This window comes from Musca vetustissima, unplaced genomic scaffold (genome assembly GCF_032173495.1).
Source record: "Musca vetustissima isolate MV318-11 ecotype Yass unplaced genomic scaffold, APGP_CSIRO_Mvet_v1 utg24951, whole genome shotgun sequence".
In the NCBI taxonomy this organism is placed as follows: domain Eukaryota; kingdom Metazoa; phylum Arthropoda; class Insecta; order Diptera; family Muscidae; genus Musca; species Musca vetustissima.
Window position 1 is genome coordinate 22,082 of NW_026884436.1, and position 23,300 is coordinate 45,381.

The following is a 23,300-nucleotide window of genomic DNA, read 5'->3' on the forward strand; positions in this document are numbered from 1 at the left end:
TTAGTCGCAACAAATGTAACATCCGGGATAAATCGAAATGTTACACTCCCATTCTCACAAGTATTCCATCTAGATTGTCATCTAGAGATTACAAACTCGTTCAGCTCAGCTTTACGTTCTAGAACACTCAATCGCTCTATACCTTCCACCGCCCAGTCATTGGGGACTATAGGTGTAGACCTCTTTTCGCCGGAAATGATACGTTTGCACGTATCACTTCCAGGTCGAGCGGAGGTACACCCAACAATACCTGCATGGCTTCGGTTGATACCGTGCGGCATACAAGCCAACATCATAATTCGCTGGCATGATAATATCTTTCGATATCCATATCCTGTTACTGCGGTGTGCCATATTGGCGCACCATATGTTGCACATGCAACAAAAAGTCCCCAGTCGGAACGTAAAATACGTCTAACGGGACCAAGCATACAACACATCTTCTCTCTAAGACGATCCAAGTGATTGTGGATCGTGGTATTGACAACGTCAATCATTCAAGCAACAAAAAGGTTCGTTCACATTTCACGAATGCTAACACGAATCGAACCCCTACTTTTCCTCGAAATTCGCCACCATATTCTAGGCAATCTCCATCATCTCTTAATAAGTTCTGCATTAGTTGTCCACGACAATTGCAGATGAGGCAGCTCTTGGACTGTTTGAGAGAAAAATTCTCCGATGGGCGTGGATTTTATAAATAATTTTTTTCGGGGACCTATATAAGGCGTGGATTTTTTAAATAATTTTTTTCGGGGACCTATATAAGGCGTGGATTTTTTAAATCATTTTTTTCGGGGACCTATATAAGGCGTGGATTTTTTAAATCATTTTTTTCGGGGACCTATATAAGGCGTGGATTTTTTAAATCATTTTTTTCAGGGACCTATATAAGGCGTGGATTTTTTAAATCAATTTTTTCGGGGACCTATATAAGGCGTGGATTTTTTAAATCAATTTTTTCGGGGACCTATATAAGGCGTGGAGGCCTATATAAGGCGTGGATTTTTTAAATAATTTTTTCCGAGGCCTATAGGCCTATATAAGGCGTGGATTTTTTTAAATAATTTTTTCCGAGGCCTATAGGCCTATATAAGGCGTGGATTTTTTTAAATAATTTTTTCCGAGGCCTATATAAGGCGTGGATTTTTTAAATAATTTTTTCCCAGGCCTATATAAGGCGTGGATTTTTTAAATAATTTTTTCCCAGGCCTATATAAGGCGTGGATTTTTTAAATAATTTTTTCCCAGGCCTATATAAGGCGTGGATTTTTTAAATAATTTTTTTCGGGGACCTATATAAGGCGTGGATTTTTTAAATAATTTTTTCCCAGGCCTATATAAGGCGTGGATTTTTTAAATAATTTTTTCCCAGGCCTATATAAGGCGTGGATTTTTTAAATAATTTTATTCGGGGACCTATATAAGGCGTGGATTTTTTAAATATTTTTTTCCGAGGCCTATATAAGGCGTGGATTTTTTTAAATAATTTTTTCCGAGGCCTATATAAGGCGTGGATTTTTTTAAATAATTTTTTCCGAGGCCTATATAAGGCGTGGATTTTTTAAATAATTTTTTCCAAGGCCTATATAAGGCGTGGAGGCCTATATAAGGCGTGGATTTTTTAAATAATTTTTTCCGAGGCCTATATAAGGCGTGGAGGCCTATATAAGGCGTGGATTTTTTAAATAATTTTTTCCGAGGCCTATATAAGGCGTGGAGGCCTATATAAGGCGTGGATTTTTTAAATAATTTTTTCCGAGGCCTATATAAGGCGTGGAGGCCTATATAAGGCGTGGATTTTTTAAATAATTTTTTCCGAGGCCTATATAAGGCGTGGATTTTTTAAATAATTTTTTCCCAGGCCTATATAAGGCGTGGATTTTTTAAATAATTTTTTCCCAGGCCTATATAAGGCGTGGATTTTTTAAATAATTTTTTCCCAGGCCTATATAAGGCGTGGATTTTTTAAATAATTTTTTTCCCGGCCTATATAAGGCGTGGATTTTTTAAATAATTTTTTCCCAGGCCTATATAAGGCGTGGATTTTTTAAATAATTTTTTCCCAGGCCTATATAAGGCGTGGATTTTTTAAATAATTTTTTCCCAGGCCTATATAAGGCGTGGATTTTTTAAATAATTTTTTCCCAGGCCTATATAAGGCGTGGATTTTTTAAATAATTTTTTCCCAGGCCTATATAAGGCGTGGATTTTTTAAATAATTTTTTCCCAGGCCTATATGAGGCGTGGATTTTTTAAATAATTTTTTCCCAGGCCTATATAAGGCGAGGATTTTTTAAATAATTTTTTCCCAGGCCTATATAAGGCGAGGATTTTTTAAATAATTTTTTCCCAGGCCTATATAAGGCGTGGATTTTTTAAATAATTTTTTCCCAGGCCTATATAAGGCGTGGTTTTTTTAAATAATTTTTTCCCAGGCCTATATAAGGCGTGGATTTTTTAAATAATTTTTTCCCAGGCCTATATAAGGCGTGGATTTTTTAAATAATTTTTTCCCAGGCCTATATAAGGCGTGGATTTTTTAAATAATTTTTTCCCAGGCCTATATAAGGCGTGGATTTTTTAAATAATTTTTTCCCAGGCCTATATAAGGCGTGGATTTTTTAAATAATTTTTTCCCATGCCTATATAAGGCGTGGATTTTTTAAATAATTTTTTCCCAGGCCTATATAAGGCGTGGATTTTTTAAATAATTTTTTCCCAGGCCTATATAAGGCGTGGATTTTTTAAATAATTTTTTCCCAGGCCTATATAAGGCGTGGATTTTTTAAATAATTTTTTCCCAGGCCTATATAAGGCGTGGATTTTTTAAATAATTTTTTCCCAGGCCTATATAAGGCGTGGATTTTTTAAATAATTTTTTCCCAGGCCTATATAAGGCGTGGATTTTTTAAATAATTTTTTCCCAGGCCTATATAAGGCGTGGATTTTTTAAATAATTTTTTCCCAGGCCTATATAAGGCGCGGATTTTTTAAATAATTTTTTTTCGGGGACCTATATAAGGCGTGGATTTTTTAAATAATTTTTTCCGAGGCCTATATAAGGCGTGGATTTTTTAAATCATGTTTTCGGGGACATATATAAGGCGCGGATTTTTTAAATAATTTTTTCCGAGGCCTATATAAGGCGTGGATTTTTTAAATCATGTTTTCGGGGACATATATAAGGCGCGGATTTTTTAAATAATTTTTTCCGAGGCCTATATAAGGCGTGGATTTTTTAAATAATTTTTCCCAGGCCTATATAAGGCGTGGAATTTTTAAATAATTTTTTCCGAGACCTATATAAGGCGTGGATTTTTTAAATCATTTTTTTCGGGGACCTATATAAGGCGTGGATTTTTTAAATAATTTTTTCCCAGGCCTATATAAGGCGTGGATTTTTTAAATAATTTTTTCCCAGGCCTATATAAGGCGTGGATTTTTTAAATAATTTTTTCCCAGGCCTATATAAGGCGTGGATTTTTTAAATCATTTTTTCCGAGGCCTATATAAGGCGTGGATTTTTTAAATCATTTTTTCCGAGGCCTATATAAGGCGTGGATTTTTTAAATAATTTTTTCCGAGGCCTATATAAGGCGTGGATTTTTTAAATCATTTTTTTCGGGGACATATATAAGGCGTGGATTTTTTAAATCATTTTTTTCGGGGACATATATAAGGCGTGGATTTTTTAAATCATTTTTTTCGGGGACATATATAAGGCGTGGATTTTTTAAATAATATTTTTTTCGTGGACCTATATAAGGCGTGGATTTTTTAAATCAGTTTTTTCGGGGACATATATAAGGCGTGGATTTTTTAAATCATTTTTTTCGGGGACATATATAAGGCGTGGATTTTTTAAAATTATTTTTTTCGGGGACATATATAAGGCGTGGATTTTTTAAATCAGTTTTTTCGGGGACATATATAAGGCGTGGATTTTTTAAATCAGTTTTTTCGGGGACATATATAAGGCGTGGATTTTTTAAATCAGTTTTTTCGGGGACATATATAAGGCGTGGATTTTTTAAATAATTTTATTCACACATTATTATTTTTCTAATAATTCCTTGCCCTCCGCCAGTAGGCATCACCAGCAGCACTTCGAGGTCCTCTGGTCGATTCTGGTACATTAAATCTTACCCTCTAGAGAAAAAAATAATCAATCCTATTAAAATCTCCAAAATAAAAAAAATCGAATTCAAACCTTTTGAGGCCTTTGGAATCCCATGACCGTAGTCATGGATAGCGTCAGTAATAGCCCAATAAATATGCAAATTTTTGAAAATTCCATTTTTATTTCTATGTTGAGATGCGAACAATATTATTTTTCGAAATGAATGCTATTGTTCCGATGCTTAGGGCTATAAATTAAACTTGTGCATTCTTTTTAAAATAATATACAAATTATTAATTTATTTTATTGGTGGTACGTGTTTGAGAATTTATTTTTTAAATTATTAAATGTAATTTAATTTGATTTTACATATTTGAAAATATTCTAAGTGGATTTCTTCGCGCGTCGGGAAGGTAGCATACGGCATGGACCATTCGGATGTGGCGTATAGTTATCGACAATTTTGGAAGAAGGCACTGGCTTAGCCCCCATGGCAGTTATGATGAGGGCAGCAGCTAGGCTAATACCGAGCCACACATTTATGAACTGCATTTTGACTTCAGAACTGCAAAGCGGAAACTAATCGATTGATTACGAAGCGGATTTTATTTATTGGCAGTACAAAGGTGCGCATTAAACCGCAATGAGTATTTTGAAAATTCTTTGGAAATCCATAGAAAAATTAATTTAAAAAATCCACTTCTTGTTTAAGGCCTCGAAAAATAAATTTTAAAAAATCCACGCCCTGGTTAAGACCTCCAAAAATAACTTTTAAAAAACTCACGCCCTGGTTAAGGTCTCCAAAAATCAATTTTAAAAATCTTACGCCCTGGTTAAGGCCTCCAAAAATTTGTTTTAAAAAACCACACCTTGGTCAAGGCCTCCAAAAATGAATTTAAAAAATCCACGCCTTGGTTAATGCCTCCAGAAATGAATTTTAAATAATCCACTCCATGGTTAAGGCTTAAAATTCATAGTTATTTGAAATATTTGCGGTTGAAGAACTAAAAATTCCAAAGCAAAAAAATTGCAATGGAAAATCCAAAACCACCACACTGATGTTATATAAGAATTATTTTTTATGGACTGCAAATGGAATTACTTTGGATCTCTGAACAGAGCGTATCTTCGCTATAAAGGCACGTGCCGATATTTCACTCTATTATAGTTGATATTATCATCGGCTCCGATTAACAGCAACAAGTGGACTATGAAATTCTTAGGCATTTTCCTTAGCATGGGTCTCCTGAAGGCCATGACATTTGGTCCCGCCGATGCCCGTAAACCGATTAGCAATGAGGAGAAGGTGGGTTGAAATATTTTCCTCAACAATGATTAAATTTTTAATTGAATATTTTCATTTTAGTATATGAAATATGATCCACCCAGGATGGGTTATCCTAGAATGCCGAAAATATTAAACTAACCTCGATTATTGCCATTTCAAAATAAATTTATAAAAAAATAAATTTAATAAAAAATAGGTGTGGATTTTTAAAAAAATAATTTTTGGAGGTTTTTTTTTGTGAGGCCTATATAAGGCGTGGATTTTTTAAATAATTTTTTCCGAGGCCTATATAAGGCGTGGATTTTTAAAAGATTTTTTTCGGGGACATATATAAGTCGTGGATTTTTAAATGAATTTTTTTTCGGGGACATATATAAGGCGTGGATTTTTTAAATGATTTTTTTCAGGAGGTCTCCATCTAGAACAGGATTTATTTGTTGTATTTAAATATTTCAACACCCTATAAAACTCCATAATAAATCACTCCCACACGTGCCGAGCACGTCGCTCACCCTTAAAGGTGTTAATTTGTGACCATAAATCAGGAATTATTTTCCATCCCCCCAAAAAGGATCATCATGGTGAATTCAAATGGAAAAATCAATCAATCGGGATTCGTTTGTTTTAATCAAAAATTCCCACAACAACAACAGCAAAACCAAAAAAATGTGTCACACACAAGGTAATGGGATATGAGTTGCGGAATGTGTGTGTGTGTGTGTCGATGTCTGCGAATAGAGTCAGATGTTTTCGAACTTCTTTGAGGACCTTCTTTGTGACCTTATAAAAATCACACACACACAATCACAGCTATACTAAGTACAAGTTAATTTAATATTTATTACAATTTTTGTTTTTTAATTTTTTTGGGCCTCAGTTTACATAAGGGCACACATACATACGTATGTATGTGTGTTGACCCATCGAGATTAATGGCCAATACCGGACTGACTTACCGGAGGCAAATACCACATTGAAAGGAATCTTCTTAGACATTGCTGCTGTTTTGCATGGACGTTTTGAAGGGGGCGGGCGGACTCTGCTGCTACTGCTGCTGGCCTAGGATGGTACTGCTGCTGCTGCGAATGATAACGATTTTGTTGCGGATTTTTTCTGAATAAAATTAATTTTTTCACTTTCAAGTGAAGCAATTCACTTGATTAATTTTCTTTTTTGAAAAGGTGGAGGGTATTTCCCTTTTGCCCCTCTTTTTTAATCACTCACTCAATCACACACTTTGTGTAAACACACACTTTGTTACACATTTAATTTTTTCCCCGACTGCACCAAAAATATTTTCACAAATTTTCCTTCTAATTTTCTTTAATTTTTTTTTTTCTTAATGATTTTTTATTCTCGAATTTTTCACTTCACTTTCACAATTTCTTTATTTTCTAAATAATTTTTTTATTAAATTTTTCTCTTCAATTATTTTATTTTAATTTTTTTCACTTCCGACCAGGACAGAAAAAAAGGCTAAGCTCTTAAGTCAACCCTTGTTGGTGACTGGTTTTCCTCGTTGTCTGATTAGACCAATCACTCACTCTCTCTCTCTCCCTCTCTCACTCATATTTTGACAGCCACCAACAAAACAAAAAATAACAACAATTTTGACAATTTTCCAAACACATAAATAAGGGGTGGAAATGGGCATGCGCAGGCAAACCAGCAAATGTCAAAAGGGTAATTACCGTTATAGCGTGAATTTTTTTAAATTAATTTTTGGAGGCCTAAAAACAAGGCGTGGATTTTTTTTAATTCATTTTTGGAGGCCTAAAAACAAGGCGTGGATTTTTTTAATTCATTTTTGGAGGCCTAAAAACAAGGCGTGGATTTTTTTAATTCATTTTTGGAGGTCTAGCCGAGAATATCGTCAAATTGCGCCTAAGTAATCCCTTTTAATAACTGCTGAAGTGAATCCCGTGTGAAATGAACCTTATGGAACAAACAACGAGGGGTTCCCATAGTTCATTAAAATGAACGGCTACATTGAATTGAACACCCAAGATTTCTTTTATTCTCTGAGTACACAAAGTACCAATTTAAAATTCATTTTTGGAGGCCTTAAACAAGGGGTGGATTTTTTAAATTCATTTTTGGAGGCCATAGCCAAGGCGTGGATTTTTAAAATTCATTTTTGGAGACCTTAACCAATGCGTACATTTTTTTTAAATATTTTGCCCTTGTAATATCCCCATTCTCATTTCGACTTAGTAGTCCCAACTAGTAACTGCTGAAATGAACCCTGTGGGACATGTGAAATGAACCATATGGAACAAACATAAAGTGGTTCACATAGTTCCTTATGAACCTCTACATGTATTTGAACCTTTGTTGGTTTAGGCGATAAGGGTCTTCCCCAGGTTTCAGATTTCATCTGCTACGCTACAAAAACTTCTCCAAAAAGTAAAAAAAATCTTAAAAATTCAGTCGGGTCCACTCGATATACCCTCTACCAAATTCGCGACAGATATTAGTTGGGAAAAAAATTAACTAGAAAATCCAAAATGTTGAGGATCCATGGTAATGAGCTATGCCAAAACTTTTTTTGTCAGGAAAATGAGGACCCTTATACCAGCCACTTATTTTTTAAATCAGGGGTAGGACCTTTAAAATGTCTCTAATAATTCAAACTTAGAACATTTAAAATTCGTGGACTTTTAAAAAATATTTCTGTCAAGGCCAAGGCTTTTTATCCTCTGAGAATCCGAAATAAAAAGTACAGCCACTTCGATTTAAAACAAATGCGGCTTGGATCTTTAAAATACTTATAATATTTCAAAACATGGACCTATCTTAAAATGTATTTCCGCCAGAGAACTTCTATCATCTGTGTACCCAAAATACTAAATTAGAGCCATATTGATGGGGGGAAATGCGACTATGAGCTATAAGGTACCTAAAATGGGCCAGACTCTGTATATGTTTAGCATTTGACCTATGTCTTGCCAAGAAGTCTTTCATCCCTTGAATACTCGATTAGAAAATAACTCTGAAACCTTCAAAAACTGAATAATGGCGCCCGACGTTACTCATCTAAAGACATAGAGTATTTTATACTCTCAGAACCAATAGGAAAAAATGCTGCTATGACCTAAAGGGTACCTAAAATGCGCCACAATCTGTATATGTCTAGCATTTAACCTATGTCGTATCATTTGACCTATATTCTCCCAAGAAGTCTTTCATCCCCTGAGTACCCGAAATACCAAATTATAGCAACTTCGATTGGAAAATACCTCTGAAACCTTCAAAAATTGAATAATAGCGCCCGACGTTACTCTTTTAAAAACCCACACTATTTTATGCTCTGAGAACTACAACTACCAAACCATATCGGTTAGAAAAAACTGCTTAGACCTTTCAAATAATTTAAATGAGCAGAACCTTGTATATGGGGACTATGTCGTTGCATGAATCAAAATTGAAAAGTTTTTCCTAAGGTGTATTTAATCCTCTGAGTATTCGAAATACCAAATTACAGCAACTTCGTTTGGAAAATACTTCTGGAAACTTCAAAATTGCAATAATGGCGCCCGACGATATCTCAGATTCGTTAACACTGCGAGAACCCAAAATACCAAGCCACATCACTTGGAAAATGCGGCTGGAACCGCTAAAACAACTTAAATGTATGGAACCATGTTTATGGGGACTATGTCGTAGCATGAACCTAAATTGAAAATTTTCTCCCAAGGGGTATTTTATCCTCTGAGTACTCGAAATTCCAAATTACAACAACTTCGGTTAGAAAATGCTTCTGAAATCTCCCAAATTCTAATATTGGCACCCGATGTTACTATTCAGCTCAGTGTCTTTTATACTCTGAGAATCCGAAATACCAAGTCACAGGTTTCAGATTCCATCTGCTACGCTACAAAAACTTCTCCAAACCGTAAAAAAAAAGTCTTGAAAATTCGGTCAGGCCCACTCGATATACCCTCTACCAAATTGCGCAGGTATTAGTTGGTAAAAAATCAACTAGAAAATCCAAAATATTGTGGATCCGTTTCTTGTCACGATATAGAAAATCCTAATACCAGCCACATCGTTTTAAAGTGAGGTTAAGACCTTTAAAATTCAAACTTAATAAACTCTAATAGAACATTTAAAATTCGTGGACTTTTAAAAAATGTTTCTGTCAAATGTTTCGCTTGGAAAATGTGGACTATTAAAGCAACTTACATGTGTCGGGCCCTGTATATGGGAACTATGTCGTAGCATGGACCGAAATTGGAAAATTTGTCCCAAGAGATAAAAAGTGGCTAGGACCGTTAGAGCCACGGACCCTTTATATGGGACTAGGTCGTAGCATGAACCTAAATTGAAAAATTTCTTCCAAGGGGTATTTTATCCTCTGAGTACTCGAATATTCCAAATTGCAGCAACTTCGTTTGGAAAATTCCCCTGGAATCTTCAAAATTCAACAATGGCGACCGACGTTATACCAATGTGGCTGGAACAGCTAAAGCAACTTAAATGTGTGGAACCCTGTTTAAGGGGGCTATGTAATAGAATGGACCTAAGTTCTCCAAGGAGGCAGTTTATTCTCAAAGTATTCGAAATACAGCTATTTCGTTTGGAAAACGCCTCTGAAATCTCCAAAATTTGAATAATGGCGCCCGACATTATGTCCAAAACACGAACCTATATTGAAGATTTTCCGTTCTTTTTCGTCCTCCGGGTGCAAAGTGTACATTTCAGAGAAATGAGGGCGTCCAAATACCTAAAATTAGGCGGGACTTTAATGGCTATGCCCAAAAAGGATCTATTTTGACCGAATTCAGAACTTAAAAATTTATATCAACGCCTTGGCTAAATCTCAAAGACAAAATTGTTTATCCATGCCCTGGCTAAATCTCAAAGACAAATTTTTTTATCCACGCCTTGACTAAATCTCCAAAAAATATATTTAAAAAATCCACGCAGTGGCTAAATCTGCATAATATATTTTTAAAAAGTCCACGCCTTGGCTAAATCTCTAAAATATATTTATAAAAAGTCCAAGCCTTGGATTTTAGTCGTCTTTCTTATCCCTAGTTCACATGGTTCCCTTATGTGTATAGACTGCGTTCAATTTGACACGACAACAATACACTGACGTCGCCGTTACGTTCTTTATCATTCAGTAGGCATGTGGAACGTGTTTAATTATGATTGGTTCTTTCAATGTATGTGGAACGTTTTTAACTAAGTTTGGTTCTTTCGTTTCGAGTTCTCTGATAACAAGCTGATTTTTTTGGTATTAATTGGATTAAAAAGGAAAGTAGAGAAAATAATACATCATGACGAAGGATGTTGAGTCCAAGTACAGTATCCTCCTCCCCACCTATAATGAAAAGGATAATCTGCCCATTATAATATGGCTGATCATGAAATATATGACAGCAAGGTAAGTGATCCGCGGATAAGGGAAGCCTTCTCGGTCCCAAAAATGCCGGTGACTGTTGCTTCAGTGTGATCCACAGCTAATAATTAATGTACACATATTTCCAGTGGCTATCAATTCGAGGTTATCATCATTGATGACAATAGTCCCGATGGCACTTTGGAGGTGGCCAAGGATTTGCAAAAAATCTATGGTGAAGACAAGATATTGCTGAGGCCACGTAAGGGTAAATTGGGTTTGGGCACAGCCTATATACATGGCATTGAACATGCCACCGGTAACTTTATTATTATTATGGATGCGGATTTGAGTCATCATGTAAGTCTAATTTGCATATATTTCCATATTTCCTGTATAGCCCAAATTTTTATCTAAATTTTCTTTTTATTGTTGTTGCAGCCTAAATTTATTCCCCAATTCATTGAATTGCAAAAGAAACATGACTATGACATAGTGTCGGGTACTCGCTACATGGGTGACGGAGGTGTCTTTGGATGGGATTTCAAACGCAAGTTAATATCAAGAGGTGCCAACTTCTTGTCCCAATTACTGCTGCGTCCGAGGGCTTCCGATTTAACAGGATCATTCCGTTTGTATAAGAAACGGGCGCTGGAAAAGTGCATTGCCAGTTGCGTCTCCAAAGGTTATGTCTTTCAAATGGAAATGTTAGTGCGTGCCCGTCAATTGAACTATACAATTGGTGAAGTGCCTATAACATTCGTTGACCGCGTCTATGGTGAATCGAAATTGGGTGGAACGGAGATAATTCAATTTGCCAAGAATTTGTTGTATTTATTTGCCACGACGTAAGGCACGACGGAGAGGATGGAAGAATGAAAAAGATGATAAGTGCAACAGATTCCAGAATTTTTTCCTTTTTTGTAATAAAGATTAATTTCATTTATTTGCATTTTTAGATAAAAATACATAGTATTTGAAGTATGTAGTCATTTAAGGAGCAGCTAACAAATGGAGTTTTTCTTATATTGTGGGCTATTCGGTCCATTATTTATGAAATTTTGGCCACTTCGTTAACCTATTTCAAAGGTAGTGACAACATAGTTTTATTAGTTTTTATAGATAATTATCTTTGAGATAATGGGACTTGGGTTCATTATCTTTGAGATAATGCCCCCTCAGGCTAATTGTCTTTGAGATTATGCACATTAGGTTCATTATCTTTGAGATAATGCCCCTCAGGCTCATTATCTTTGAGAAAATGGGAGCTTAGGTCCATTATCTTTGAGATAATGGGAGCTTAGGCCCATTAGCTTTAAGATAATGGCCCCTTAGGAACATTATCTTTAAAATAATGGCCCCTTAGGACCATTATCTTTAATATAATCGTTCCTTACGTCTATTATATTTGAGATAATGACCCCTTAGGCTCATTATCTTAGAGATAATGGCCCCTTAATTCCATTATCTTTAAGATAATCGTCACATAGGTCCATTACCTTTGGGATTCTGGTCATTTATGTCCTTTATCTTTGAGGTCCATTATCTCAGAGATAATGGTCTTTATCTCAAAGCTCAGAAAGTATATAATGGTAAATTGTGTCAATTATCTCAGATATAAAAATCACAGTAGATCTATTATCCCACAGATTATCTTCACGTGGGTCCATGGGACTTAGGACCATTTTTTCTTTGATAATGACCACCTAGGTCTATTATTTGGAAGATAATAGTTGCTTAGGTGCATTATCTCACAGATAATAATCAAAAAAAAATTCAAGTCGTAGATTAAAAAAAAATCAAATCGTGGATTTAAAAAAATTCAATGTGGATTTAACAAACTAAAGTATTCAATGCGTGGATTAAAAAAAAATCAAGGCGCGGATTTAGAAAAAAAAGTTTTTAAAGCGTGGCTTTTTTGAAAAAATATTTTTTCAAAGCGTGTATTTTTTAAAATATTATTTTTCAAAGCCTGAAATAAAAAAAAATATTTTTTCGAAGCGTGGATTTTTACAAAGGCGTGAATTTTTACAAAATATTTTTCAAGTGTTGATTTTTTAAAAAATATTTTTTGAAAAGCGTGGATATTTTACAAAATGTTTTTTCAAGACGTTGATTTTTTAAAAAATATTTTTTTCAAGGCCTTGATTTTTTAAAAAATATTTTTGGAAGGCCTGGATTTTTCACAAAATATTTTTTATGGCCTGGATTTTTTTTCATATTTTTTAAAAGACGTTGATTTCAAAAATAATTTAAAAGTGTGGATTTTTAGAAAATATTTTTTCGAGAAATGAGAAATTTATCGGCGTAGATTTAAAAAAATATATGGTATTTTAATTAAATTTATAAAAAAATATATAAAAATTGTGGGAATTTAAAAAAATTATAAAAAATTACGGCTGTTTCAAAAAAAAAAAAAAAATTATAAAAATTATAGGAATATTCCACAAAAAAATTAAAAATGGTTTTTAATTCTATATTTGTTTGTAAACATTAAAAAACGAGAATATGAATATTTTTATAAAGCTGACGAAAATTAATAAAAACCTAATTGAAAAAAATCTGTTTGATAGGAACATTTAAAAAAATAAAAATTTTACTATTTAAAAAAAACTTTAAAAATCCCATATTTTGTTATTAAAAAATATTTTTTAATATTTTTAATACAAATTATAAAAATTTGTTTCATTTTTTTAAATTTTTGTTTATTAGAAAAAAAAAACACCAAATTATTTTTTATATATATTTTTCATATATAATATAATAGAACATTTGATTTTTCTTTTTTCTTTGTTGTTGTTGATTTTTCAGTCCTTAAATATTAATACTTTATTTACATTATTTAATAATAGTTTATAAAGATTTTCTTGTTTTTTGTTTTGTTGTTTCTACACATGTTAATATTTTTCTGTTTCGATTTGTAAATATATAAGGGATATCCTTCTTTCGATTATCTATAATTTGAAATTATAGAATTACCATCTCTCTCTTTCGTCATTCCATCCCTCCTCTTGTTTTACTCCCAAATGGTATTCAAATCCCATATCTTAATAACACGATCCTGCCCAACGGTCAGCAGACGTTTGCGCTCCTCCTCCAAATCCATATAGACAATCGAATGTTTGGCATCATGAAATGAGGCCAGCGATGGCCTTTCCACTGCATGCAATTCATTGTAACAGGCATTACAGACCCGCACATCAAACTCGAAACCCATTATCGGTATGTTGATACGATTCTGCGAACAATTATCACATATGGCCCGGCCACAATTGCGGCAATGATGTTGACGCAAACCGATTTGTTTTTGATCCATCATCGAACGGAAATTCCAGAAAAATGGACGGCTACAGATTTGACAACTGTTCGATTCAACCCAGTTAGGAACTTCTTTGCGCATGGCATTCATTTCCCAAAAAACGACCACATTATCCTCGGCACAGCTAATCAACTGTTGCGTGTGATTGGCATAGGCCAGGGAGGTGACCTTGTTTTTGTGGCCCTGCAGTTCGTAGGTGGTGCCACGTTTACCGCCCACATCCCAAACAATAACGGCCTGGTCGCAAGCTCCGCTGAACAGTAGTTGAGGCCCCTCCACCCACTTGAGGCAGCGTATGGCTGCCGTGTGGCCTTTAAAGGTGGTTATCAGCTGCACCCCACCCTGGGTGTCACAACGCAACATGGTTATCTGACCGGCATGATCACCAATAAATGCATATTTGGCCGGAGCATCAAACTGCAGCGCCGTACAGGGTGTCTCGAAGTTGTACTGACCAATTCGCCTGCCAGTCTCCGAACAGTGATAGGCGAATGTCTTATCTTTGCTGCACGACAACACCCAATTGTGTGGCTTCGAATAGACCACAGCCATAACGCGGGCCTGATGCGCCAAATGGTCGCGAACAAATGTCAAACGGTTGCAATCTTCCGACAGGGTATTCTCCGTTACCGTGCCATTCTCTTGCCCGACAAACAACTGACGTGTTTCCTGCAAATAATAGAGGCAAGTGCAGCCACTGGGCATAAATTGGCAAATGCTGGGCCAATACTGGCCCGAGTCTCGTTTCAACCACACTCTAATGGTCTTGTCGTCTGACACACTGATGACACCATTCTCGCCCGGTATTAGTATAGCTGCATTAATGTCATCGGCACTGCCCTCCAATTTGCTCAGCAGTTCTGGTTTTTTGCTGCTGAAACGTTCGTTGCGTTTGGGCGAGGGCTTTATTTCCGCTGCCATATTTATCGCTTCCGAATAAACTAATTTCACTGGTCTACTTAATATCGGGGGGCGTATGAATCACTGCAATATTTTTTGGACAATTTGCCGTTCGTTGATTTAATTCCACCCGCAGCTGCAGCAGCAAAAACTTGATAATTAACAAATAAAAAAAATCTCGAATGTCAGTGATGTGTCAAACAGAAAATATTTGATTTGTTTTTCTGTACAATTTGTACGGTGTAAATACTATAAGAGAGAGAGGGGGTCGCCAAGGAGGGGGTATTGTATTTGTATTGGAATTTTTGTCTCCACAAAATTATTAAAAATGTACCAAATTGTGTACGCAAAAAGAGAATACAACTCTGTGTTGTGTTGTCATTGTGGCACAGAGATGACGTTTGCAATATGACAATAACTATCGATTGTTTGCAGTAATCGATAATGGTTGACGACAATGGGCGTTAAATTCAATTGTCAATTAAAATAAAAAATTAATAAATTAATTAAATAAAGGTGTATAAAATCTTTTACTACCTCGAAGCTGTAATTCTCAAGTTTCACAGTTGGTCCGAGTTTACTGGACGTCTTGGCGCTGATACCATCAGCTTGGGCTTCTCGCCATTTACTGTCAGACCCACTTTGGCAGACTCCTTCTCAATTTGTTCAAAGGTGGCTGTTACCGTTTTCAATGTTCAACCCATTATGTCGATGTCGTCGGCGTAGGCGAGTAACATATGCTGTTTGGTACAAAGAGCCATTTCTGTACACATTTGCATCTCGTATGGCCTTTTCAAGACGGATGTTAAAAATGTCACACGACAAACTGTCACCTTGTCTGAATCCTCATTCGGTATTGAAGGTCATTTCCGACTTTAAATGCTGATCTTGTGCCAGTTAAATTTATCCTGCATAGCCGTATTAATTTTGCAGGAATGCCAAACGCAGATATGGCTTTATACACCTTTGAACGGATAGGGCTGTCGAATGCGGCTTTATAGTCGACGAATAGGTGGAATGTGTCGATGTGTTTTTCGTGATCAATGTGATCAATGGTGGATTTGCCGGGTCTGAAGCCGTATTGGTATGGTCCAATAATGTCATTGGCGGCAGTCGTTCACACCGTACTCTGGATATCACTTTATATGCGATGGGAAGAAGGCTAATTCCTCTATTGTTGGCACATATCGTATTGTCTCCTTTTTGTGACCGGGACACAGGATGCTGAGGTTCCAATAATTGGTGCATGAATAGTTCGGCTTGTAACCCATCGGCACCTGCTACTTTTTTGTTCTTCGGCCGATTAATTGCTATTCTGACCTCATCTTGGCTAGGTGGTATACACTCTATACCATCATCTCTTATTGGTTCTGGGGTATCCTTTTCACCGCCACTATTTGATACCGGAAGGTTTTCAAAATGTTCCTTACAGATTTTCAGCACGCTGTATGTATCTGTCACCAGGTTTCCTTCTTTATCTCTACAGAAGGATGTGCCTGCACCAAACCTTCGGTTTGATGTTTTACCCGTTGGTAGAATTTTCGGACTTCATTCTGACTCCTGTACATCTCGATTTGCTCACGCTCATGTTTTTCTTGCTCTTTCTTCTTTTTACTGAAAATACGTTTCTCCTCTCTCCCTTTCTCCCAATAGTTCTCCATCGGATTACGTGTTGCTACTTTCCGCAGGTTTGCCCTACACGCTGCGTTTTTCATATCAGTTGCATTATGACACTCCTGATCGTACCACGGATTTCTTGATGGTGGTCTTTGGTACCCAAGTGTTGCTTTTGCTGCCGTTTGTAGGGAGTGGGCAATTCTCTGACACTGTGCTTCTATATTATTATCGGGACAAGGGGTGCTTTCGTCAAGCAGTTGGGTATGTTGAGCTGAGTAGGCTTCTGCTATCTGTTGTATTTACAGCTTTTGGACATCGAGTTTCCGTGTTACATTAGATCGCATCTATGCTGCTACATTAAGACGGGTGCGTACCTTTGCTAAAACACTGGATGAATGCCTTCCGTCTATCATAACATGATCGATTAGATTTCTCGTTCTTCGATCGGGAGAAATCTAAGTGGCCTTGTGTATATCGAGATGCTTGAATCTGTTGCTGCTAACTACCATGTTTTTTGCTGCCGCGAAGTTAATCAACCTTATGCCGTTGTCTAATGTTTCTTCATGGAGGCTGAATTTTCCGACGGCGACGGCCAAAGATATTTTCCCTTCAGATTTTTGCATAAAAATCTTTGATGTCATTGCCAGGGCAACGGTCATATGCTGTTTCTAGGCGTTCGTAAAATATGTCTTTGATCTGTTCATCTTTATCTTCTGTCGGAGCATGGCCGCAAATGAGACTGATGTAGAAGAACTTCGCTTTTATACGGATTATAGCAATTCGCTCATCTACTGGAGTGAATCTGGAGACGAGGTGTTTTATTCTCCTGTTAACCATAAATCCGCAGCCAGATTCATTTCTCGTTTCATGGCAGCTACAATTGAGTGTGTAATCCTCTGATTTACTTACGCCTGTTCCTTTCCATCGCATTTCCTGTAAGGCAATAATATCGTCTTTGTACTTCTTGAGTATATCTGCCAAAGCGAAAACTGCGCCTGTTCTGTACAAGGTGCGCACATTCAAAGTGCAGATTCGCAGATCGTGGTCCTTTATACGTTTGCGGGGGTCGTCAACATTAGGTGGGTTTGGTTTTCTTTTTCTTTGCTTTTTAATAGTAGGTTCGGTTTTCCGATTGTGGGCAACTAATCCGACGCCTCAACCAATTTTTTATAGCTCTTATGGGCGAACTCGCGGCACATATTAGCTCACTATTTCATCGGGTGATGAAAATGGATACCTCAGGTGGTTTTTTTAAATATTTTTAGAGCACCCTAACGAATTTTTAAAGAATATTATTTGGAAACCCTAAAAAGGCTTGATTTCTTTTTAATATTATTTTGAGGCCTTTATAAAGGCGTGGATTTTTTAAAAATATGTTTTGGAAGCCCTAATAAAGGCCTAGATTCATTGAAAATATTTTTTCTCAATTTTTAAAGCAGTTTTCTGTTATTTTGTCATGTCTAAACAACAGATGGGGTATGTTCAGTGTGTGCACAACAGATGGTGTATGTTCAGTGTGTGTGCACACAGCTGTTAAGCACACATCAACGATACTATCGATAGAACATTGCAAATGCAAGCTCGGCAAAATATCGATAAAACTATCGACATGTTTATCAACTCTAGCAAAGCAATATCAAAAGAATAGAAGAACCCCAAAAGACAAAAGCAGACTTTATTTAACTAATTCCAAAATTTCGAATATTTTGGCAATAAAATTCCGGTTAATTAATAAAAATACAAACAACAACAAGTCGTTTTCACAACAAAGGAAAATTCCTCATACACGGGACAACAATACAAAGAAAATCTAGTGTGGCTGCAAAACTATATTTTCCAGTCAAAAGAGGAGGAGGAAGAAGAAGACGAACAAGCAACCACAATAAAAACAACAACAATACAAAAAAAGAACAACAACTATTCGTTATTGACAGCAGTGAGCTAAGCAATAATAAATAAATAGAAGACGTCAACCTCTGGCCCCTCGCTTTATTGGTTGGGTGCGGTGCCTGGTGTCTTTCGAGTCCAGGGAAATTTTACAGCGTGTTGGATCAAGCACAGATTTGATTTAGTGGTTGACAGCAACCCCAAATTTACAACATTAAAAACACACCACCCCTCTCCACAAAAATGTCAGTAACCGATTTCATTAAGGGCCTACCCTGCCACAATGCTGAGAATTTCTCGCAATTCAATACCGAGCATGCTATGCGTACCTCACAAAAACGACCTTCCGTTTATCTGCCCACAGACGATTGTCCCTCGGAACAGCATATAGTGCTGGACAAGCGATCGGTACTGCTCCGCTATTTGACCCAGCAATGGGATAAGAAGATACTACCCAAGAAACGTGATCATGCCAATGAGGGTAATGCGAACAATAGTGGTGGTGGTGCGGGTAATAATTGTAAAAAGCGTCCACGTCTGGAGGCGGAATAAATGCAGAACCGAATAACAAAAAACCCACATAGTAGAAGAAAATGAGACTTAATTTGTATTTATGCTGTTTGGGGGGAGGCGAATGATGATGATGGAGATAAAGCTGGAACTGGAAAAAAAATTATTGGTGGCCGTGATGAAAAATAGATTTTTTGAAGTCATACAACCAATACACTCCCGCATATGAAACATATATACAAACATACAAAATTAAATTATTTTAATTTTTTTTCGCCCATTTGTTTTCTTTTTCCAATTTTTTTGTATGTTTATGTTTAGAATGAAAAAAACAAAGAAGCATCCCAATTGTTTTTGTTTTCTTTAATTTTGAATTTCTCTTTCAATGCCTGAATTCGAATCACAAAACTAATAATTTAATAATAATAACGTACAATAGCCGCTAGAATTTGAATAATTTCGAATTAAATCTTTCTAAACAAACAAAAAATATTTATAATTTTTTTAAATAATAAAAAAAAACAAAGATAAACAGAATTGAAGGTCTATATGAAATTGTGTTTTTATTACGATTATAGTGGGGTCTAGCCAAAGGCGTGGATTTTTTTAAAAATTATTTTAAAGGGTCTATCAACAGGCGTGGATTTTTTTAAAAATTATTTTAAAGGGTCTATCAACATTCGTGGATTTTTTTAAAAATTATTTTAAAGGGTCTATCAACAGGCGTGGATTTTTTTAAAAATTATTTTAAAGGGTCTATCAACAGGCGTGGATTTTTTTAAAAATTATTTTAAAAGGTCTATCAACAGGCGTGGATTTTTTTAAAAATTATTTTAAAGGGTCTATCAACAGGCGTGGATTTTTTTAAAAATTATTTTAAAGGGTCTATCAACAGGCGTGGATTTTTTTAAAAATTATTTTAAAGGGTCTATCAACAGGCGTGGATTTTTTTAAAAATTATTTTAAAGGGTCTATCAACAGGCGTGGATTTTTTTAAAAATTATTTTAAAGGGTCTATCAACAGGCGTGGATTTTTTTAAAAATTATTTTAAAGGGTCTATCAACAGGCGTGGATTTTTTTAAAAATTATTTTAAAGGGTCTATCAACAGGCGTGGATTTTTTTAAAAATTATTTTAAAGGGTCTATCAACAGGCGTGGATTTTTTTAAAAAATATTTTAAAGGGTCTATCAACAGGCGTGGATTTTTTTAAAAATTATTTTAAAGGGTCTATCAACAGGCGTGGATTTTTTTAAAAATTATTTTAAAGGGTCTATCAACAGGCGTGGATTTTTTTAAAAATTATTTTAAAGGGTCTATCAACAGGCGTGGATTTTTTTAAAAATTATTTTAAAGGGTCTATCAACAGGCGTGGATTTTTTTAAAAATTATTTTAAAGGGTCTATCAACAGGCGTGGATTTTTTTAAAAATTATTTTAAAGGGTCTATCAACAGGCGTGGATTTTTTTAAAAATTTCTATCAACAGTACAGGTCGTATTTATGATCCGAATTGGACGAAAATTCGATTTGCACGAAATTTTGCACAGCCTAATGATTAAGGTCTAAAATGATGTGTTAGGTTTCGTGAAAATCGGTTCAGATTTAGATATAGCTCCCATATATATTTTCGTCCGATTTAATGTAAATGATGCACCAAAGCCCCTATATATCTTTCGATTTGCACGAAATTTTGCATAGCCTAATGATTTAGGTCTAGAATGATGTGTGTTAAGTTTCGTGAAAATCGGTTCAGATTTAGATATCGGTTGCAGAATGACATGTTTATGGATCCAATTTCATTTTACTGGTCCTTTAAACATGCGACGTCTGTTACGATACATCTGTTTACCCAATACCCAAAGTGGTGAAGGGTATCTTATAGTCGGCCCAGTCCGACTTCACTACTTTCCTTGCTGTTTTTAACTCCACCTGACGTGACCCCAGAAATTATATTTTTTAAGGCATGTTTCGTTTCGGGGATTTTTTAAAGCATGCTATTGATTTTCAGGATCACCTTAGATCTTTTTTAAGGATTTTTTAAAGCATGATTTCGATTTTCATGACCACCTCAAGCTCAGTTCTATTATTTAAATAATATTTTTTTCTCAACCATCTGAGGCATGGAATCATTGTTCCCTTGGACCATTAAAAAAATCCTTTTTGTTGTTGTTGTTGTTTTTATAGGTAATTTCCTTATTTTAATTTTTTTCTAAAGTTTTGGTTTCTTTTTTTTCGCCAATACACAATTTTCTTCTTCATGCACAACACACAGTATTGCCGCCTCTCAACAGGGTAATGGCACCACCCTCCTAATGATGCAAATCCTTGGGATCAGGTTTGCCGTATTGTTTCTCCCACCAGGCAACGAATTCCTTTTTACGTTGTTCACGTTGGGCAAAATATTCGGGATATTGAGCCTTTTCCAAGGGATGCCAGTAGTCCAAGACCCAATCGGGAGCCTCAACCTCACGTTCAAAGGCACAGCCACCGGGACTGTTGGCCACTAAAAACAACAAACAATAACAAAAAAAAACAATGAATGAAAGAAATAAAAAAACAACAACACCAACTTACATTTAATGGGTTGATAATGCTGAGTATTGAACAATTCCTGTTCACCGGCAGCCAACAATTTCACAGCCTTGGCCATATCCGTCACATTGCGATTCTCCTCGAAGCGTTGACGCAATTGTACGGCACGATAGCGGTAGATTTCTCTAAAGAAAAACAAAATAAGATGAATCCAAATTACATAACCTTTTCGGTACAGAGAATAGTTTTCATTTGTGGATTCCATTATCCTTACCTGCGATCATACCAGGCCTCGCAATTACGCAAAGCCCTCTTGTATAGGCTTTGGACACGGCGTGTGTGTGAAATAATACCGTTTGGTATATTATTCATTGTGGCGGAGATTTGTATTGGAATCCAATCGTCGTTTTTCAATATAATTCAACCAATCTGCGAACAACTGATTTCAAGTTGACAGCTCAGTGTTGTATATAAGTGGTAGTTTTATTACAATACAGGGTTGTATTTTTGGTTTTCTACGTGTGGATTTAGTCGCCGAGGTGTCGTAGATTATGTGAAAAAAATATTTTTTTTTTTGAAGCCCTAAACTAGGCGGGGATTTTTTTTAAATTTTTTTAGGTCGAATCAAAGGCATGCATTTTTAAAAATATTTTTTCAAGAATCTCAGGCAGGCGTAAAATAAATGGACCCTTTTGCAAAGCGGCATTGGATTAAAGACTGCAAGAAGTGGATAGCTGATGGAAAACCATGCAAGTCAAAGCTATCAGTAAGCCAAAACCATCGTTCCATTCTGTAACGAATGAAGTTAATTTGAGCATATATGTCAATGATTGGTGAATTGACAATGGTGCAACAAGGCATGTAACAAATTCAAAAGAATTCTTTATCGACTACGAATCTTTCAAAGAATCTCATTCTACACAAGCTGCAGGCAAATAGACTTTACATGCAATGGGAAAAGGTACAATTCAATTTTTGTTGAAAATTATGTCGAGAAGACAGTAAAACTTTATGATGTATGTTCCTGGTATATCCAGAAATTTTTTTTCTGTGTTGGCCTCACACGATAGAAATCCATCAAGTAAGTTTTATTCTACAATAAATGAATGTCAGTTTGATGTAAATGGAGAAACGGTTTTATGTGGACATAGAGAGGCAAATGGAACATTATATAGAGCTGATTTTCATCAGATGTCTGTATATCAATGTGCTTCAAGTTCAATAGAAAAGTCGAAGCTGCAATCATGAACGATGGGGACACCAAGATAAACAGTACGTTAAGAAGAAACTAGAAAACGAGATGGGAATAAGGGTAAAGAAAAACAATGAAATCTGTAAGCCTTGAATTTTTGGTAAGTCATCAAAATTACCATTTGGCGAAACTGCAAAATCACCAGGAGAGTTAATATCGACCGATGTTTGCGGATTATGTAATTATATCATGAAAGATGGGTACACCAAGATAAGCAATACGTTAAGAAGAAACTAGAAAACGAGATGGGAATAAGGGTAAAGAAAAACAATGAAATCTGTAAGCCTTGCATTTTGGTAAGTCATCAAGATTACCATTTGGCGAAACTGCAAAGTCACCAGGAGAGTTAATATCGACCGATGTTTGCGGACCATTTCCATCATCATTTAGATGATATATGTATATAGTCGTTTATAAGGACGACTTCACAAAATTTAGATACGGTTATATCGTGAAGAAAAAATCTGATGTTAACGATACATTGGTAGAAATGGTTGCTCAAGTCAGATCCTAAGGACATAACAT

The 23,300-nt window shown here is 35.7% G+C and overlaps 4 protein-coding genes across 4 annotated transcripts; 2 read left to right on the forward strand and 2 right to left on the reverse strand.

The window, feature by feature from the left end:
* Positions 1-10,696: 10,696 nt before the first annotated feature.
* Positions 10,697-11,619, forward strand: LOC133331446 (dolichol-phosphate mannosyltransferase subunit 1). The gene is made up of 3 exons (XM_061539838.1): positions 10,697-10,803; positions 10,908-11,118; positions 11,200-11,619. The coding sequence occupies exons 1-3, from the start codon at positions 10,697-10,699 to the stop codon at positions 11,608-11,610; spliced, it is 729 nt and encodes a 242-aa protein (XP_061395822.1). The 3' UTR covers positions 11,611-11,619.
* Positions 11,620-13,774: 2,155 nt separating this feature from the next.
* Positions 13,775-15,011, reverse strand: LOC133331444 (WD repeat and FYVE domain-containing protein 2). Its single transcript, XM_061539836.1, has one exon. The coding sequence runs from the start codon at positions 14,996-14,998 to the stop codon at positions 13,775-13,777; it is 1,224 nt and encodes a 407-aa protein (XP_061395820.1). The 5' UTR covers positions 14,999-15,011.
* Positions 15,012-18,703: 3,692 nt separating this feature from the next.
* Positions 18,704-19,033, forward strand: LOC133331448 (DET1- and DDB1-associated protein 1-like). The gene has a single exon (XM_061539839.1). It carries the CDS (start codon positions 18,725-18,727, stop codon positions 19,031-19,033), a length of 309 nt encoding a protein of 102 aa, XP_061395823.1. The 5' UTR covers positions 18,704-18,724.
* Positions 19,034-21,298: 2,265 nt separating this feature from the next.
* On the reverse strand, positions 21,299-21,920 carry LOC133331445 (NADH dehydrogenase [ubiquinone] 1 beta subcomplex subunit 9-like). Its single transcript, XM_061539837.1, has 3 exons — positions 21,798-21,920; positions 21,566-21,708; positions 21,299-21,494 (listed from the first exon to the last, which is right to left on the reverse strand). Exons 1-3 carry the CDS (start codon positions 21,893-21,895, stop codon positions 21,301-21,303), a joined length of 435 nt encoding a protein of 144 aa, XP_061395821.1. The 5' UTR covers positions 21,896-21,920; the 3' UTR covers positions 21,299-21,300.
* Between the last annotated feature and the right edge of the window lie 1,380 nt (positions 21,921-23,300).

Excerpts from the sequence above, each read along its gene's own strand:
- LOC133331446 (XM_061539838.1), top strand. The coding sequence starts at position 10,697 with ATGACGAAGGATGTTGAGTCCAAGTACAGTATCCTCCTCCCCACCTAT. Across the intron at positions 10,804-10,907 it reads ATGAAATATATGACAGCAAG|TGGCTATCAATTCGAGGTTA; the intron begins GTAAGTGATCCG and ends ACATATTTCCAG. Across the intron at positions 11,119-11,199 it reads ATGCGGATTTGAGTCATCAT|CCTAAATTTATTCCCCAATT; the intron begins GTAAGTCTAATT and ends TTGTTGTTGCAG.
- LOC133331444 (XM_061539836.1), bottom strand. The coding sequence starts at position 14,998 with ATGGCAGCGGAAATAAAGCCCTCGCCCAAACGCAACGAACGTTTCAGC.
- LOC133331448 (XM_061539839.1), top strand. The coding sequence starts at position 18,725 with ATGTCAGTAACCGATTTCATTAAGGGCCTACCCTGCCACAATGCTGAG.
- LOC133331445 (XM_061539837.1), bottom strand. The coding sequence starts at position 21,895 with ATGAATAATATACCAAACGGTATTATTTCACACACACGCCGTGTCCAA. Across the intron at positions 21,709-21,797 it reads GAGGCCTGGTATGATCGCAG|AGAAATCTACCGCTATCGTG; the intron begins GTAAGGATAATG and ends GTTTTTCTTTAG. Across the intron at positions 21,495-21,565 it reads GCATTATCAACCCATTAAAT|TGGCCAACAGTCCCGGTGGC; the intron begins GTAAGTTGGTGT and ends TGTTGTTTTTAG.